The sequence below is a fragment of the Brachypodium distachyon genome, chromosome 1, assembly GCF_000005505.3.
Source record: "Brachypodium distachyon strain Bd21 chromosome 1, Brachypodium_distachyon_v3.0, whole genome shotgun sequence".
In the NCBI taxonomy this organism is placed as follows: Eukaryota; Viridiplantae; Streptophyta; class Magnoliopsida; order Poales; family Poaceae; genus Brachypodium; species Brachypodium distachyon.
The window spans coordinates 50861298-50880209 of record NC_016131.3 but is presented as its reverse complement, the minus strand read 5'-3'; the positions used below and the strand labels follow the sequence as shown (position 1 = coordinate 50880209).

The 18912-nt window shown below is 46.2% G+C and overlaps 2 protein-coding genes and 1 long non-coding RNA gene across 3 annotated transcripts; all 3 read right to left on the bottom strand.

Annotated features, from left to right (window-relative positions):
• Positions 1 to 1120: 1120 nt before the first annotated feature.
• Positions 1121 to 4354, bottom strand: LOC100827302 (E3 ubiquitin-protein ligase RING1-like). The gene is made up of 2 exons (XM_003557243.4): positions 3217 to 4354; positions 1121 to 1758 (listed from the first exon to the last, which is right to left on the bottom strand). The coding sequence occupies exon 1, from the start codon at positions 4260 to 4262 to the stop codon at positions 3246 to 3248; it is 1017 nt and encodes a 338-aa protein (XP_003557291.1). The 5' UTR covers positions 4263 to 4354; the 3' UTR covers positions 1121 to 1758; positions 3217 to 3245.
• A 1183-nt stretch (positions 4355 to 5537) lies between these two features.
• LOC100844432 lies at positions 5538 to 6501 on the bottom strand. Its single transcript, XM_024458317.1, is given in 3 exon segments — positions 5538 to 5606; positions 5608 to 5920; positions 6095 to 6501. Coding segments are annotated over 3 exon segments (789 nt in total).
• A 2683-nt stretch (positions 6502 to 9184) lies between these two features.
• Positions 9185 to 12766, bottom strand: LOC112269920. Its single transcript, XR_002962181.1, has 8 exons — positions 12088 to 12766; positions 11088 to 12014; positions 10906 to 10996; positions 10616 to 10796; positions 10432 to 10530; positions 9977 to 10331; positions 9693 to 9734; positions 9185 to 9465 (listed from the first exon to the last, which is right to left on the bottom strand). It is a non-coding gene; the product is annotated as an uncharacterized LOC112269920 (long non-coding RNA).
• Positions 12767 to 18912: the final 6146 nt, after the last annotated feature.

The window sequence follows — 18912 nt, the reverse complement described above, 5'->3', positions numbered from 1 at the left end:
TCACCACCGGGCACCGCAACTACCCCGACTGGATCAGGCCCCGCCAACATGGCCACACAAATAGTGGAACATGGCAGCATGGCCAGGCCCAAATCGGGCCCGCACAGGACCAGATTGGGCCCGCCCATGCCGGCCACCGAGCCGGCTGCGCACGCCAAACCGCAGCCTCGGGCCCCTCGCAGGCCGCACGCCACGCCTAGATCAGGCCCGCACACCGCCGGCCACCGAGACGGCCAACACGACGGCAGTCACCCGCACTCCAGCGCCCGCCCACAGCCTAGATCTGGCCTACCGCCTGAATCGGGCCCAGATCCGGCCCGCCGCGCGCTCGCACCTCCGCCGGTCCCCCCGCGCCGGCACGCATGCAGGCTAGCACCCGCCCCGGCCCGCGCCCACTTCCCCGCGCCGCGCGGCTCCGCGGAATAGCCAGCTCCACGCGCCGCCCCGCGCCGTGCGCCTGCAAGGGAGGGGGGAAAATAGCCCCGCCGCCACCTTCCCAGGGCGTGCCCGGCTTCGCCGGCACCCCTCCGGCGGCGGCATTGTGCGGGAGGAATGGGGCCTAGAGCACGGCGGCACTAGGGTTCCCCCGTGTCACCGAGGAAAGCGACGCGGGGGCTCTGTTTTTCCGCGTGGTGTTTTGAATATAAAAGTTGCATATTTTATATTCAACTTTTGATCCAGGGACGCGACACGGCGGCGCTAGTTTTTGAATTTGGAGGCTATATAAAAGTTGCATATTTTTAAATAGAAATAAGTTGATTTTCTTGGCCGTCGGATATTCATCCAATGATAGCACATGGGAGGTAAGAGGAAGGATGACCTTCAAATTTTTAATCCAACGATTTTGATGACATTTTGCTTAAATTTCAGGCAACCGAGAAATAGACGCACTGGGAGATTAGTCTTTAGTTCATTTACATGTGGTTTGATCACAGATCTAGCGATGCAAATTTGTGCTACGTATTATATAATTTGGTCAAATAATTATACTTGTCTTAATAATACGCTGTGCGAGGAGAAGAAAAGGGAATACGAGGGAAGTTGTTTTAGCCTCGTGTACGTACAGGGCATAACATTTTGCATCGATCACGGATGAACACAACATGCTCGATTAGAGAGATTTTCCTCGCAAACAATCGATCACAGCCCTAAGAATCAAATAACCAACATAGAAAAATTCTCTAAAAACATAAATACTCAAAAACTCATTCTCAACTCAATTGAACATCCATCCTTCCTAGCCAATTGAACATGTATTATTATGCCTGGCCAATTTACTAGCCAAAATATCTCGTCTACTTGAGCAGATGATGGTAGTGCTTCATGGCAGTGCACATCGGCCACCACCAACAGCTTTTGATGGCAGGGGCTTGTTCCTGGCGCAATCACGCGCACCACAGCCTCAGACCAAGGAACAAGAATATCAATCTGCAGATTCATCTATCTGCAGGCGGTAAGCGCAATCACTATACCAGATATCCATTTCCATACCATTCCATTCAATTCATGTCATGTATTATATGGGGGGGGGGGGGGGGGGGGGGGGGCTGCCACTTCCTTGGCAATAATAACACACTTCCCATGCAGCATCCGGCATCCCCCATCAAAACAAACAAACCAACAGTCAAGCTTTCCAGTATAAAACCAAGTTAACCCATCAACACAACAGACCAAAGTCTTCTCTTCCTTCCTAGCTTCCTTCCTTCCTTCCTTGAGCTCAGTTCTGTTGCATCTCTTCCTTTGGTCCCTTCGCCACTCCTGCAACACAACAGACAACTCGTCAGGTCCTCGCTTCGACAGTTTGTGGTGGCTGCAAAAATAAAAGATTGACAACACCAGCAGATAGCAAACAGCATATGCAACACACTACGTTAGTAGATTGTGCTTGAAAGCTCTATAGCGACATGGAAAATATGCTGGCCTCATAAAGAGGCGGAAGTTGTGTAGGTTTTATTCACTGCTGAATTAGTTTACTTTGCGAATTTTCATTCCTAGTCAAATACTCGCATCCTTGGATGCCAAACTGAAAAGATAATTACATTCTTTAGCTATTGCTTAACCAAAACTCCACATGATCAAAAGTGTTCCAAACCAGCTGGTCCTTGTAAGAGAATGGACTAAAGAAATCAACAAGAGAATTAACCAAGAAAAGCTCCAAAAACACAAAATAGGCAAGGTGCAAACTAAAAACTCAGTGAGGACTGAGGTCGTACATGTAGAGATCTTCAGACAAGATCATTCAACTAAAATACATCACCTTCTAACAACATCCAAACTTTAGTTCAGAAAAGAATCTTTTTTTTCCTTCAGATAGATAGATAATACCTTTAGTGCATAATTTCTAAAAGAAATCCTATTGCACCGGAAGACCATATAAGATAAGGGAAACACATTTCATTGAAACCAAAAATAGTTAATATCATATCGCAACTGTAGTAGTCAGACATCATCCATGTGCAATATAACTACCAGTATGTCACTGCAGCAGATGAGCTTAACCAAGGCCTTGCAAAACAATGCACTCCTTTCTAACAACACACAGCTCTGTCTACCTGAATATAGCATATAAGCTTGAATCAACCAATCAAGAAGAGGAAAATAATCAAACAACATCTACATCAACCCATGCACTAGTATACATCCATCTCTCCACACTATTGCATTTTGCCCTTACCTGCTTGCATAACAGATAAAATGGTATAATCACAACACTAGCCATTTTTGCACGTGGTATTGACCGACACAGACAAATAATTAAAACTTTCACCTGCAGCTGATAGCTTGGTAGGCATTTCCCAATTGGTCTACCACTGTGGCCCCACAGCATTGTACTGAAACTAGGTAACCGGTATCCGACAGGTTGCTCACCTATATGAGGTAGGCAATACTCTGTTTTTCATGCCGCCTATTATACATAGTTTAAATAGCATGCAACACAGTTATTCATAGCACCGACTCCCGCCCTGCATCGCCCCCTGAACCTAATTCACAGCTCACATCGACACCCTCCAGCTCATCAGGAGATAGATAAAGTAAACACAAAAACCTAAATCGACCTCGTATTGAACTATCAAGTAACACGCTAGAAAGCCATAAAAGGTAATTGCTCGGTCAACTTCTCTACTTGGCAGCACATGTGGGATTCCAATTAAATCGCAAGCGGACATAATTATTGAAATATGTAAGACCGTAATAATGGAATGTGTAATGTTATACCTCTTCATCTCCAATTCCTTGCAAGCGCTTCAGTCCAGATCATCATAGGAACGAGGGGCACCACTTGCATCGTTGTTGTTGCTACCACTAGCATCCTGGCCGCTTGGATCGCTGCTCTCGACCTGGCCACCCAAGGCGGCCCTGAGAGGCCAAGGCAGAGATATCCTGAACCTCCTCTCAGCCACCCTGGGAGAAGGGGTGCCAGGCGATGCCTCAGCCGCTGCCGCTGCTGCCGCTGCGGCAGAGGCAGCAGCAGCGCGCTGGTCTCCCTGGCGGCGGTCATGATCAGGTTCATCAGTGGGCAGCTCGTGACGGCAGACAGGGCAGGAACTGTGCAGGTCGAGCCAGGGCAGGATACAGTCCTTGTGGAAAACATGCTTGCAGGGGAGCTGCTTGGCAGAGGCCCCGAGCTCGAAGTCGTCCATGCAGACAGCGCACTGGGCGCCTCCATCGGCAGCCATCATGGTGGCGGACACAGCAACGTCAGGCAGGGCAGCGACGGCGGACTTGGCGGCGGGCGGGGTGCCATAGCGGTTGGGATCGTTCTCGGCAAGCTGCTGGATAAGCTGCTCGAGGCCGGATCCCATGAAGTAGTCGCCGAGGTTGATCCCGCCGGCGCCGGCGCCGGCGAGGCCGGAGAGGCCGAAGGGTCCGGCGGAGGAGCCCTCGAGGACGATCTGGATGGTGGCCCCGCCGGAGAGGATGCCGCCGAGGTGGCCATGGAGGAAGTCGGTGACGTCGAAGTGGTTGGCGCGGGGAGCGGAGGGGGATTGGGGGCCGAGGACGCCGGCGAGGTCGCTTGGGTGGCGGAGGTCGAGGAAGCTGGCGGAGGAGAAGGGGAAGAAGGGGTGGGTTGGCGGCGGCGGGGTTGGAGGGCTAGGGTTTGGCTGTTCCTGGAGGAGCTCTTCGACGAAACCGCCCGAACAGTGGGGGCAGAGGACGTCGGCATCGAGGGAGGCGGGACGCGGGATGGAGATGGTGCGGTCGCACTGGTGGCAGTAGTAGCGCTGGTGCTGCTGCGCCGCCGCCGACGAGGACGACGACATGGCGGCCGGAAGAAGGATGGATCCTGACGAGACGAGGCCAAGGCCAAGGTTTGGGGAATTCCAAAGGGGTTTCGGTTTCACTTCTGACTGTCTCTTCTTCTACTTTTTTTTTCCTTTCCTTTTTTTCAATTTTATTTTTTATTTATTTTCTCGGTTGCGTACGTAGAAAAGACTGGATGATGCCACTGACTGTGGGCCCAGCACGTAACAAGACACCACCCGGAAGACTCTGGAAACCTCTTTCCTTCTTAGACTTGGCATTGCATTTTGGACAACAAGTTAATTAAGTTTGCCAAGAATGTGACAAAACGTAACGGAACCGATTATGTTTCTCATGTTATTCTCTTGGAGCGTGATTTTTAAGGTTTTACTCCACATGCATGGTTATCTTGTATTGCATCGACACAAGCGATTGCGCTAGATGGTATGTCATCCTAGAATTGATTAGGGGTTGAGAATGTGTGCCTGCCACGTGTGGTTTCACGGACCTACCGTGTCGTGGTAGCGGCAAGGAGGGATAATAAGATTGGATGATAGGTCCTCAAGAAAAGAAAGCAGGTTAGGATGTGGGTAGCGATATCGAGTGATTAATTAGGTGGATCGTTGGAGAAGCATGTCCAGGCATGTATTTGTTCTTTTTTTTGATAGGGTTGGCAGGTCTACCTATACCTTTTAGATGTAAACAAATTCTAAATCCCTTCTCCCATCTATTTAGACATGTCTTTCTCGTCGGGGGTCGGTTAATACTGTTAATTTCAGTAGTTGTAGAGAAGGATGTATCCATTTTATAAACGATGTGTTTTTTTGACATGCTCGGCCAACTGACACAACAACTTGAGCACCACCATGCAAACACTACGCTCAACATATGTGGGTGCTAGCTCGAGCAAAGTCGGAAGACACTACGTGACGCAGCACTTATAGATAGTGGCTCCCACCCACCACCGCCACCCTAGGCAACATCTACAAATCTACATTCAGACCGCAATATATAAATGGTAGGACTCAGTTAGCAAGATAAATCATAAAGCATTACCATTGACGGTATCACAATATATATAATAGAAGAGACTTGGAACGCATAACAATAAAACTAGTCCATGACAAGCTGCCGAGTAGCAGTGGATAAATTAAACAGTGAATTTAAGTTGAAAACAGTGCCTGGATGGTACCGCTGGCATTAGAAGAAGTGTGGCGTCTCGATTTGTGCGGTGTCATTTTGAGTCCCAGTTTGCTAGTATTGGCATTGGCATTGACATGGTGGAGACGCGACACCTACACCCGAGTCAAGACAGCAATCGATTCATCCTCGTTGCGATCAGTGTGGAAGAACCTTGCAATTTATGCACAAGCTGCCTGAGCCCAGGTTGACAAGTTGAGAATCCATGTATTGCTTCCATTCCTCTTGCCAGTCAAGCTCGGCCTTACAAGCATCTATGATGAGTATTAGCTCTGGCTGGGAATCCATGGAGGATAGGTCAGCAGCAGCCAACATTTGGTCCTTGGCAGAGAGGCCAAACCAGAGCTTGAGCTCCGGTACGTACTCAACCTTGCCGCGGAAGGGTAGGGTCCAGTTGCCGGCTTGTCGCCACGTGTGGGTCGTCGTGTCCAGGCAATAGGTGCCTAGGCCCTCGACGGAGATGAAAATTTGTGACCATCGTTAAGCACACCATAAGAGCTGATCTTTGGGCACATGTCCATGTATGCGGCATCATCTCTGGGCGGCATCATCAACACGATAGGGCGGTGGCGGGAGGAGCCGGCAGTCCCAGACTTGGAGAAGCGGGTCACTTTAGGGTTGCAGTAGACGAAGGCCTCAAACTGATGATTACCCGACCGCGATTTGGGAATCCTCGATCTCCATGACTACAAGGGTGCCCAAATCAATATCACCATCGACATGGGGCTGGGGGACGAAGATGGAGATAGGTATCGACTTGGGCTCATGAAGATGGGGCATGGTAACGATGCGTTGTGTGTCCGCCTCCAAGAGGAAGCTGCGCCCCCACTGGTCCGCACAGATCACCCTGCGATCCACAAGCGGGAAGCAGTCCATCTTCCATTTGTCCTTGACATCTAAACGTGATGCTTGGAAGTTGAAGAGCAGGCTGGGAAGATTGATTTGCCGGTACCAGCCGCCGGTGCCCAGTCTTTGAAGAAATGCTGCCGCGTCAGGTCGATGCAGCGCAGGGATGCCGTTGTCCACAATCAGATTCAGAAACCGCCGCGAGAGGGCCATCGATCGTTTTCTTCAGCTAACTTCGAGATCAATGGCCGCGGGGGTGGATGAAGCGAGATTGGGATGGATCCTAGCTAGGGTTTGGGTTTGGACGGGATTATAACAGGGATAATAAGGTTGGATGATAGGTTATTCTCCAGAAAAGAAAAGAAAAGAAAGCAGCGTATGGAGGAATAGGGCCGGGCAACAATGGGTAGCGATATCGATTAGGTGGTGCATGCCATGTACTCTTCTTTCATTTGCAGTTGCGTCCGTCGTCAGTACGACCAAATTAGGATCATTGCCACCACGTCTTCCTCGCCTTCGAAGAAAAAAAAACTTTCTCAGACCCGATCCAAACCCCTCCTACTCACCGAGCCCCCATAGAAGCCGGGAACGCGGAACAATAGGGCGTTCAAACTTCAATCCGGATCAAGGATCGGGGTCAATGGCCGGGACGTACGGTTCGACGGGCAGGACGCGATTCCTAACGACCCAGGCCCGTTTCCTAATTGTAGCTCCAACAACTAAGCCCTGGCAACCACTCAATCGCGGCCTGATTTCCAATCATACCTAAAATCAATCAATTTAATTAGGCAACTATCAATTAAAACATGTTTCCTAATCGTAGCTGCAATCGATGTTTATTTCCTAATCATTCTTGAATCATCGTCCCCAAATTTATGGGTCGCGTCCCCTCTTTCGATCGGTCGCTTTGGAGATGTACCTGATTGATCCATCATTTTGGCCAACAATGATTCTCGTTCATGTCCCTCGACCCGTTTGACCCGGGAACTTGGCAACTATGGCCGCCCCTTGCGGCCTTCTCTTCCCCTCCTCCGCATCTTATGGTGCATGTATTCTAACTCATGGATTTTGGAGAATCTGAAATTGCTTCTCGCCACGCATTATTTAAGACGAGGTTGTTGTTTGGAAGGAGCTCAACCACCCAAATGATATAGAGATGACCAGTTATGCCGTCATGTGCCCTATGTCAACTTCCTCCGTGTGTTGTACCACAATGTCGTTTGAAATGACCGCATTGGATATATACACAAGAAATGTATTACAAATATCACTAAAAGAGACGTATGAGAAATGTATTGGTATTTTTTACAATGTAGCACCATTTGCTATGTCATCACTTAGTTGTTCCGTACCTTTGCACAGACACTTTGCTATCAACAGAAAATAAAATGGTATGTCAACTATGTTTTCAGAAAAAACAGTGGCTCAATGTACATGCTTAACCTATATTTGACACTAGCGTGATCGTTGAAATATTTGTGTTTCGGTTGTAACGCACAGTCACTTAGCTAGTTTGTTTTGTTTTAGAGTAAAACGCACACACGGTCCCTAAACTTGAGGAACATGTGCATATTGGTCCTCGGACTCACGTTTGGCGCGTGTTCAGGAACTAAAATACATTAATTGGCTAATATACGGCACTTTATACCTGCATACACGCGCGAAGGGGTACGTTCTAATCTGGACCGTCAATTAACCAACGGCTGAGATCTGCCCGCCGCCGCCCCTGAGCAGCCTCCGCGCGGCGAATGCCCCGACGTCATACGCCGCCGCGAGCGCCAGGCCACGAGGCAGAACACCCCTGCGCCGACCCTACCGGCCACGAGCATGAGCCCGTAGCACGCGAACCAGACGCCGAGCCTCGCGCGCGCATCCTGCTCGCCTTCTTCCTCCACGAGTGCGGACCTGCGACAGTGGGCCCGAATAGCCGCCGGCAACGACGCCGAGGGCCGGGGCGTCTGCTACAACGGTCCACTACTACGGCGCGAGGACGAGGGCCAAGCTCCCAAGCATCTATTTAAACTTGTCTTTCTTGTCGAGGGATTGGTTAACACTGTTAACTTCAGTAGTTGTAGAGAAAGATGTATCCATTTTATAAACGATTTGTTTCTTCGACATGCTCGGCCAACTAACACAACAACTTGAGCACCACCACACAAACACTATGCTCAACATATGTGGGGGCTAGTTCGAACAAATACGGAGGACACTATGTGACGTAGCACTTATAGCATGACTCGTCGGCTATTGATCCCCCCCCCCCCTCTTCTTCACACCCACCACCACCTTCGGCGAGAGAAATTTACCAACATCTACAAATCTAAATTAATTAATAGGTGTGGCTATTTCTAAATCGTCCGTTTTTTTAAAAATGAGGCTTAAATGTTAGTCGACGTTTCAAAACCGTTGAATTAAGATTCGAGGGTCATTCACATTCTCTCATCTCTGACTTGCTATTGTTGGTATAAGATCCAATTGCTAACCTTTCCATTGATCTCTGACTAACAAACCGACGATTTATCAATACCAAAACCGTTTTATTAAATCTATCGTGATCTTGTTGTCCCAATTCTTCTCTCGGTTACGTTGGCCGAGAATCTGCTAGCGCCGGGCCACGCGTAGGCGGTGCTCCGCTAGGGTGGTGGTGGATAGGGCGTCCGTCCTGAGCGCCGTCGCCATGACCTGAACGCGCAAGGCAGGCACGGCTCCACAAGCAAGAGCACGACCGCCAAGATCAATGCACACGTGATGAGAGCCTTAGATATGGCTCCATCTCGCACAAAAGGAGGAGATGTGTGTTTTATTTGCTACTCCTCCGATATAAATAAGTGTTTTATATTTAGTACAACTTTATATTAAATTAGTACAAAGTTTGAAACACTTATTATGGATCGGAGGAAGTATTAATTATACAAATACACGGCGCCGTTACACAAGAAATACAATTGCAAAATCAACGCAACTAACCAAAGCACTTCGGGTGCTTTCTCACACTCAACACAACAAACCAAAGCATTTTCGTACTGCGTTAACACCTCTCAAAACATCGGTACAGATTTGCACTCCTATGTTGGAAAGAGTAATATCGGTAGTCTTGACAACAACGGTTGTCATCCGCTCCGGTAGAGGCCAACCATGGATCTAAGAGTCGATGATCCCTGAGATCATCTTTTTTATCTAGTAAACAACATTGTATCGAGAATGAGTAAAAGCATCATAAGTGCTGGTAAAGCTTTATTCGAAATACGGGAAATAGATGCTAGATATGGCATCATTGATGACAGTGTGATGATGTAGTTCACAATAAAGTACACATTTGTACTAATACTATGAAAGTTAGAAAATATAAAGCATATAAACAAATATTGAACACAAACAAACAGTGAAGTGCGATTCTCCTATACCTCTTTTGGGTTCATTCCAATAATATCTCTAAGATCATCTATCTGTGAAAACAACACGGGCAGCTTAGGTAACATTGTCGGCTAGTAATTTCGAAAAGTACTTTGTATGAGAGCTAGACTGAATACCTCTTTATAGATAATAGATAATTAGAACGAATGGTATATTCTCACTGTCATAATATCCCAATTAGTTTGGTGCTTATGAACATAACAGAAATGGCCTTGCACAAATTATCTTCTGTACAAATGACATGACGAATGAGAAATTATTCAAAGTTGATTACCTTCTGTACATCTGACAATACCCTGTCATCTTTGAACATAGCATGAAACTCTTTCATCGGTTTTTCTCTAAGGGAGTTTTTGAGTTCTTCCTTCGCTGCTTGCCTATCGCAAGCTGTTCTTTTAATCTATCAACCTTGCGTTCTTGTCGTTCTAGTTTTTCTTGAGCAGTTGGCTTTTAGTTGCATTCTTCGACAGGTATCCACCTCCAACTAACTTGTTTTGTTTGAGCCCTGATGTTTTCCTGTTTGCAGCCTGCAAAGCAAGTTCTTCCTCGGCAATTGTAACTTTGGAAATTTTTGTTTCTCCCTCCAATGCTTGTGATTCTTCCCTTTCCAACCTCTTCAATGCATCAATCTTGGGAAAGAAAAAAAAGTGTGAAATCATGTAGGTCATGTCGAGACATAAGATAAAACTTGTGTAGTGAAAGAAATAATATGATGAAATTAATACTCACATAAACTGCTTCAGACACTTCATCTGACCATTTTCCCTGCTTGTAGTGAGTAGCCTTCCAAAGTTCCAAAGGACGTGGCTCAACACCATTTTCATCTCTCTACGATGGCAATATTAAATGTCAGTAATACATCGTTATGGAGTGCAATATATTAGAAGTTGAAAAAATTGCAATGAATATTTACCTCTTCCCATGTGCATTGAGAGAATGGTTTCGAACCCGACACATGTTATGCTAGTTGCTACTGTGGCCATGATCTATATTCTGAAATAACTCATTAATTCGTTATTCTCGAAATTGCTTAATATTCCAACAGGATCTTTTGGATCATCAGTGGGTGATCTCCACATCAGCTGCTGCTATTTCTGTCCTTTGCATTGAACAAACAAAAAGAGTATCATTTCTCATGCAAACAAGAATGGTAAAATTAAGTGCAATCAGCTCCAACATATACGAGCCAGAAAAAACAAATACCTTCCTCCTGGATTCTCCCGTGACCGCTTCAATGAATTGATCTGTGACACAATTTCTCGGCGCCAGTGCTTATCCACGGAAACTTTTGCAGCTGATCACCAAATCGTAAGTAATAAAAAATAGTTTTCATGTGTGTGGAACATGGGATGATAGAGAAGTTGCAGGCTGAGAAGCACGCCAACCTTTCAAAGCAGTTGTTGATCTCTGGTAAATCCCCATTCAGGAACCACCTGCACGCTGAGCCTCCGCTCAGAGTCTCATCATCTGTTGCAAATTCAGTTGTCATGTAACAGACCATTTGCTGGAACAGAAATTAAAAGGATGAATTCCAAAATTATTTTTTGAGTGAATTTCATTTTTACCACTGATTTGATCTTTTTGACACAAATTACCCCATTTAGCAGAAATTCTTTTATTTTACCCCATTTAATAAAAGTTTTGCCAATTTTTACCCACCTCAGCAAGCAGCGAACACAAGGCGCGGTCGTTTACTCGTTTACCTTTTCTCAACCCACCAACCCATCCAATACAATCCAACCCAACCACCTAATCATCTCCCTGCTAACCCATCTAAACCCACCCAAATCATAATTTCCCCAACCATCAAATGAGGCTGCAAAACCCATCAAGCCCACCTTAACCCAACCAAGCAAACCAACGTTCAGGGCTACATCCAGGTTAGAACGGTGAAAAAAATAGATGGGTAAAAAATGGCATACGTCTGACTAAATGGGGTAAAATAAAAGAATTCTTGTTAAATGGGGTAATTTGTGTCGAAAATATCAAACTGGGGGTAAAAAGTGGAATTCACTCAGAATTTTTTTCAGAGACTCACTATTGTAAGGATTTCACGAGAACACCCACAAAAATAGCAACCATTGCTGATTCCTGTCCCATTTGGTGAACCAGATCGCCCCCACAATAATGATATGATAGAGGAGAGGAGAGAAGAGATAGATAGGAGAGACATGAGAGAAAAAATTCTTTGGGCCATTTATTTTCCCTGGCTGGCCGCGTGCATTGCCTGGCTTTCGTACATCCTGCCGCAAGGACGCGCAACTGGCCGTGCGCTGCATCGACCTGACGCGCCAGCATTTCTTCAACACGTACTGCAACACCCAACGGAAGCGGATCAGAATTATCCCAAGGTCCCAAAGATGATTGGGCGCCGGCGGCTGGTACCTGCAATCAGAGGGTGGAAAGGATTCGGCTTCCCAGCCCGCTCTTCAACTTCCGAGCTGCAACCATGGCCGACCTTAATTTGGGCCATGCACTGCTTCCCGCTTGGTGGTCGTGAGGTGCTGTTCGGGCGCACCTTCCTCTTTGACGCGGACACACGCCACGTGTTGACCACGCCTGACCTCCACAAGCCCAAGAAGTGGCCCCTCTCCCTCTTCGTCCCTAGCGCCAGCGCTGATGATAGTGGTGGAACATTCTTTCTTCATCATGGAGTCTCTTCCGAGACCGGAGACAAGATGCAGCAGCAGCATCCATCAGTTCGAGGCATTCATCTACCACAAGCTAGCCCACCTCCACCTCCTTGTGCCAACCTCTCCCTCCACCGCCGTTTGTCCTTGATCCCAAGTACCGTGACATCCGCACCGTGATCAGCTCATATGCTCTTCTTGAGGTCGACGGTGGCAACCAGATTTGCATATCTGTAGAGGGTGCTGGCACCTACTGCTTGCACATGGTGAACCACACATGGACGCATCTCGGTCACTGGACCTTAATTACCCTTCCATGGCAGGGTTGAGTATGTACCCGAGCTCAAGCTCTGGTTTGGCCTCTCTGCCAAGACCCAGCATTTGGCTGCTCACCTCTCTGCCGGCCTCGACTCCCAGCCAAAGCTAATGGAAACTTGGAGCCAACTTTACCTTGGCGGGGCTCACAGGATTCTCAGCTTGTCAACCTGGGCTCTGGCAGGTTCTGCATCGCAAGGTTCTTCCACACTCGAACTTTCCAGCTGGGCTTCTATGATGATCAAATGGCTGAGGATGATTTTGCTGTCTTGACCTGTGTGGATGTTGCGCCGTGTCATCTCCATGATGGCAACGGCAACAGTGGGAAAGTAAAACTACAAATGATCAAGCACAAATCGAAATTTCACATGTCGTATAGCGACAGCAAGATCATGTCAGTGTTCTGACTTATTCGGCGTGTTGCTTATGTATATATCTGTCGTCTGAATGATTTAGTTGGCTAATTTCATCTCTACCAAATGAAATGAAGGATGGATGCCAACGAGCTGTAAGAGTTTTAGTGTTCCTAATAACCCAGATTTGGAAAGAAAGCTAGAAAATGCTGGTCCAACAGTTCCCAAAACTTGTGCGCTTCGAAAATGCTGGACTCTAGATATGTTGCTTGCTACCATTCTTGCGAGTTTATTTTCGTACTATGGATAGCTGCGTAGCCCGCTAACTAAACAGTTTTAAAGATATTATACTAATAGGACTGAACTAAATGGGCGCACGTGCCCAAGCTAGTCTTAGCATAGGGCGCTCCATGCAGCTCACCGATTCACGTAATTCGTTCTATTGTTTTTTTTTAATCTTTTATCTCATAAACCGTGCACCGATTGACGAACCGTTTTCACCGTTAGCTTAATCGCATCGAGATCTACAAAACTAGATCCCATGCTGATATGTTTTAACGACTTTTTTCCCCGTCAAAAGTTACCATGTTCTTATCACTTGTTTATCTGATTATGACCATGTTGTTACCCGTTTATAATCACTTGTTTACCAGGTAATAGTCAAATGTTAACCAGGTTATAGTCACATGATTACCAGGTTAACATCACTTGGTTACCGGTTTGCTGGGCATCAACGCGCACCTATGTAAATACTCGAATCGAATGCATTGTACTTACATGATCCTATGCATCTTATAATTTGTTGAAACACTGGAATACTCACTCTGTGATCTTACATAACATTGCAATATATAAATACATTTTTTACTTGGTAGTTGTATTATTGATGGACCAATTATTAACATGGTAACCGTTCACAACTAACATGGTAAACACGATAGATTAATCTGGCAACATGTGGTGTCGAAAAAATATCGTCAAAACATAGTAAAATGTGGTCTTGTTTTGAAGCCCTTGTCGAGACGAACTCGAACGTGAAAACGGATCTTTAATCGGATTAATGGTTTAGAAGATAATTAATATGTACGCATGCATGCATCGGCTCCCTATAGACAGTTAGGCACAACTACACTAGCATCTGCCGCACAGCAAGTCAAGCGTGGTCACGTTCCCTGGTTAGATTAACCGAACTATTTAATACATACAGAGACTTCTAATTATGAATATTGTTTTTAAGTTTTAAACTCATAGAAATCGAACAACGTGCGGTTTAATGTCGAGAAACCTTGGAAGTTGTACCACCACACTGGATTCCCCGCCATTGGCGCAACGTGTGCGCATTGCAGTTACTGTCATGCCACTCACCGTAAATAACATGCCCACGCTCTCGCTTTGCTCCCTCTTCCTCTAGTCCTGCCCTTCGGTCCGTGTCACGCACCAGCACTTTCTCGCAAACTGCATACCCCATCCCTCGTCTTCAAAAAAATATACTGCCTCCCAGGTTGCAATCGGCATCGGCGCGGTGGCCATTCCGCCATGAATGTGAACAAAGAAGACGGCGTTCCCCGCCCAAACAAGTTGGGTTAGCAATGACACCTAAAGACTGGAGCCGCGAGAATGTCGTGTATGGACAACGTTTGTCGCTGGTCCGTTGGTACGAGGAAGCTCGTTTCATCCCGTATTCGACGCATCACAACGGTAATCGTTGTTATTGGGTTGTTGTGGTATTTTTTTTTTCTATCGGGACTCACCTGGACGGTTGTACGGTAGCGGAGCTACGTGCATGGCCGTGGGCCGCCCTACAGCCCATGAATAACATTTTGCCCCTCATACTGGGCTGTGTTATTATTCCCCAATTTGGTCTCATGTGGAAGGCCGTGGGCTGCCCTTCGCACTCAAAAGCCCATGTAGCAATAGGGCGTAAGAGCACCGGTATTTCTGCTCTGACCCACTGGATGACTCTGGCGGAACTAGTTGCAAGGCCTCACCGCCTGCAGCCCGTTAAGTTTACCTCAAACAGGCTTGCATTTGCCGCCCCATAGCTGGGCCATACTTGCCTATTTTGCACGTCGCCCCATTAGTTAGACTAATTGGGCCCATCTTCGGACCCGAAGACGTTTCGCTCAAAACAAAAAAGGTCTGACAGGCATGTCAGCTTGTGGTTTGATTCTGACAAGCAAGGCCAGTTGTATGCTCCTGATGGGTGGTCCCGCTAGCGTACCTAAAAGGTGGGACCAACTGACTAACAGGCGGACCCAAGAGGAACGGCATGAAACGAACACGTGCGACCCCTTACTCCGACATGTTGCCCCGTCTGACAGGTGGGTCCACCAGGTTGGACGGACTGACAGTAGGGGCCCACGCATGAACAGGGTGGACAGGTGGGAGAAGTTCGTAAGGACACGTGTGGTCGGGTCTGACAGGCGGGCTCAGTCATATGGTGCAAATAACGCACGTGCTAGTCAAAAAGGGTGCAAGCCTGACATGTGGGATCACTTGGGGATGTAGAGGCCGATCTGAACACGCGGTGGTAACTGGTGAGGACGCGCGTCCTTCGGTACCTCGCGTGTGGGTCCACCAGGTTGGACGGACTGACCATGCAGGCCCACGCGTGAACTAGGTGGACACGTGGGAGCAGTTCGTAAGGACACGTGCGGTCGGGTCAGACAGGCGGGCTCAGTCGCCTAGAGCAAATAACGCACGTGCTCGTCAAACAAGGTAAAAAGGTTGACATGCGGGGTGACCTGGAGATGTAGCGGCGGCTCTGGACACGCGGCAGCATGTGGTGAGGACGCACGTCCTTCCGTACTCCGCATGCGGGCCCAGGTCGGTGTAACTGACAAAAACGTGGGAGCGCATCTGACAAGAGGCGCCTGACCGTCACTTGTATGAACTGGATCGTAAGAAGTCAGCCCAATAAGGGGTGTTGTAGCTCGATGCGTCCCGCGAATCTTGATCTGGGACGGAAAGAGCGGCTCTGACAGCATACTCCCGAGGCCCATGAGACCAAATCGGCAGGATTTCTCATTTTAGGTGGCAGTTTACTAGAACGTCACCATGCGAACGTTAATAATTCGAACAAATTCTTGTAGTGATCCTCGAAGATTGCACTTTGGTGTCTCACTTTGTAAAAATTATATATTTATATAATGATGCTACACCTCCACCCCAGTAAAGACTGCAAAGCTCCTCGTGTGGAAGAACCTTGTAATGCACGCAAAAGTCAAAACTAGCGGTGCCGGTATGCACCGGAACAGCTTCCACCAATACAGCAAAGAAAAGCAAACCCCCTAAGTGCTTGTGCATCAGTCAGCAGAAAGGGAAAGAATAGGATATTGGACTTTGCTATTTGTGTACTAATATATTTTATAACTTGTACAAATTATTTAATGGTCCAAACAAACTCAGAATTTTATGAAAATTTGAGGGTGGTGTTAAGATAGAAAAATCCTCCTTCAATAAAAGTTTCAAAAAATTCAGAGCAAGTTTGAAAATCCACCATTGGAATTTGATATACCTAACATATATCATTCGTATATCATATACAGATGACATATACCGGCGAAGTAGCAGGTGAAAACTCTCATTAGGTGCAAGCCGTGCAAACTCCATAAAAACAACGTTTAGAAGTTTCAAAAAAATTCTAAAAAAATACCATATGATGGGACTGAGATTTTCTACAAACCTGCAAAATTTCAAGTTCAAAATCAAAAGCATTTGGGAGATATTAAAAAGAGAAATTTACAATGAATAGTGTCAAACACTGAAAAACCACTATTCATGCAGAATTTGTCTTTTTTGCGGCTACCAAACGAAATTGAGTTTGGACTTCAAATTTTACACATATATAAACCATCACTTTTCTAACATATGTGATTTTTGTTAGAATTTTTTGAACTTTTTTCGATGGAGTTTTCACAGTTTGCACCGTAGAAGTGGTTTTCACCGGATACTTTGCCGACATATACCATTCACATATCATATATCATAAACCAGTGACACATATCACATACCATTCTTTTATCACATACTGTTTATATACCATACACCAGTAAATATACCAATAAAAATATATGCCAAATTTCAAACTTGCTTTGAAATATACCATTCATATATCATCTACCATAAAATAATTTGAATTAAATAATCATTTTTGAAAATAATACGTGTTCTTCATAATTTTCAAAAATAATACGCCCTCGGTTTGGGCCAGGCCGACTATCTCCAGTCAGCCTGGCCGAAGACAATTAGTTCCAGTTGGCCTGGGCGAAGCTCATTAGTTCCAGTTGGCCTGGGCGAAGCTGATTAGTTCCAGTTTGTGTCGTCCAAACCGATTGGAACTAATTAACTTCCCCAAACTACTTAGTTGTATGATCAATGCATGTTTAAATGGATGTAGCTTGTGTTTCATCCACAAACACAACAATTCGACTGAAATTAAGGCACGATTGAAATTAAGAGAGCAAATTAACAGAAGCTGGTTAGAGAACTAAGGCACGATTGAACAGAAACTGGTTACAGAATTAAGGCACAATTGAACTATTTGTTCTCTTAATTTCAGTCCAATCGTGCCTTAGTTCTCTAACCAGCTTCTGAAAAAATTAACAGAGGTTAGTATATTATTTTCAAAAATGATTAAATAATTTGTATTATTTAAAAAATAGCATTCATATGCTAAGCACCAATAACAATGTATGCCAGATTTTCAAACTTGCTCAGAATTTCTTGAAACTTTTACTGAAGGTGGATTTTCTCATTTTAAGACCACCCTCAAAATTTCATTAAATTGTGAGTTTGTGTGGACTATTAAATAATTTGTACAAGCAACAACATATGTTAGTACAAAAATCCAAAAGTCCAATCCCAATCCCCATTTCCATTCACTTTCTTTCCTGCTGTGCACGTGGGGGTGGGGCTTGCCTAATACATGGGAGGCTGTGATTGGCTCTAGCGGCCGGTACCGCTAGAATCGCCGCTTAGCTTGCCAGAGCCCAGGTTGACAAGCTGAGAATCCTTGTACTCCCTCCGGTTTTTTTTGTAGGGCGCATATTTTCTTGAATCAAGATTAACGCAGCCAGGCATCCACGAGCATGCCCGGCAACTGCCTGCTTTCTCCCGTGCATGCATTCATCAATAACTGCCTATATCTTAACAAACAAAAGGATTTCCGCAAGAAAAAAAATCAAGCAAACTGAAACCGTTGTTTTTTCTCCGCATGCAACTGATTCACGCCTTACATTTCAGAATTTAGGAGTAAAATTTACACGCCCTATATATAAAAACGGAGGGAGTATTGCTTCCAATCCTCTGGCTGGTCAAGCTCCTTACAAGCATCTAGGAGAATTAGCTGTGGCTGCAGGGAATCCATGGAGGATAGGTCACAGCAGCCAACGACACTTGGTCCTTGGCAGAGAGGCCAAACCAGAGCTTGAGCTTGGAAGGGCAGGGTCCAGTTGCCGGCTTCTCGCCACGTGTGGCTTGAGATGTAAACGTGATGCTTGGAAGTTGAAGAGCGGGCTGGGAAGGTGACCTTTCCATCCTTGAGGCCACCTCCCCTGCCCCTGCCCCTATCTGCATGCTGAGCGCCGCCGCCATGCCCTGATCCCGCAAGGCAGGCACGGCTCCAGAACGACCGCCAAGATCAATGCACACGTGATGAGATATGGTTCCATATCGCACAAAAGGAGGATGAGAAATGCGTTTTATTTGCTACGTAGTATTGATTATAAAAATACACAGAGTGGCAATTAATTATTACACAAGAAATACGATTGCAAACTCAACGCAACAAACCAAAGCACTCAAGGTGCTTCTTGTTGAGAATAATTATTTATGATCAATTAGATTAATTATTAGTTAGTTAATGAATAATTAGACAGTTGGTTATGTAACTGTTCGTGTCCAAAAATTTG

Coding starts and splice junctions, on each gene's coding strand:
- LOC100827302 (XM_003557243.4), bottom strand. CDS start 4,262: ATGTCGTCGTCCTCGTCGGCGGCGGCGCAGCAGCACCAGCGCTACTAC.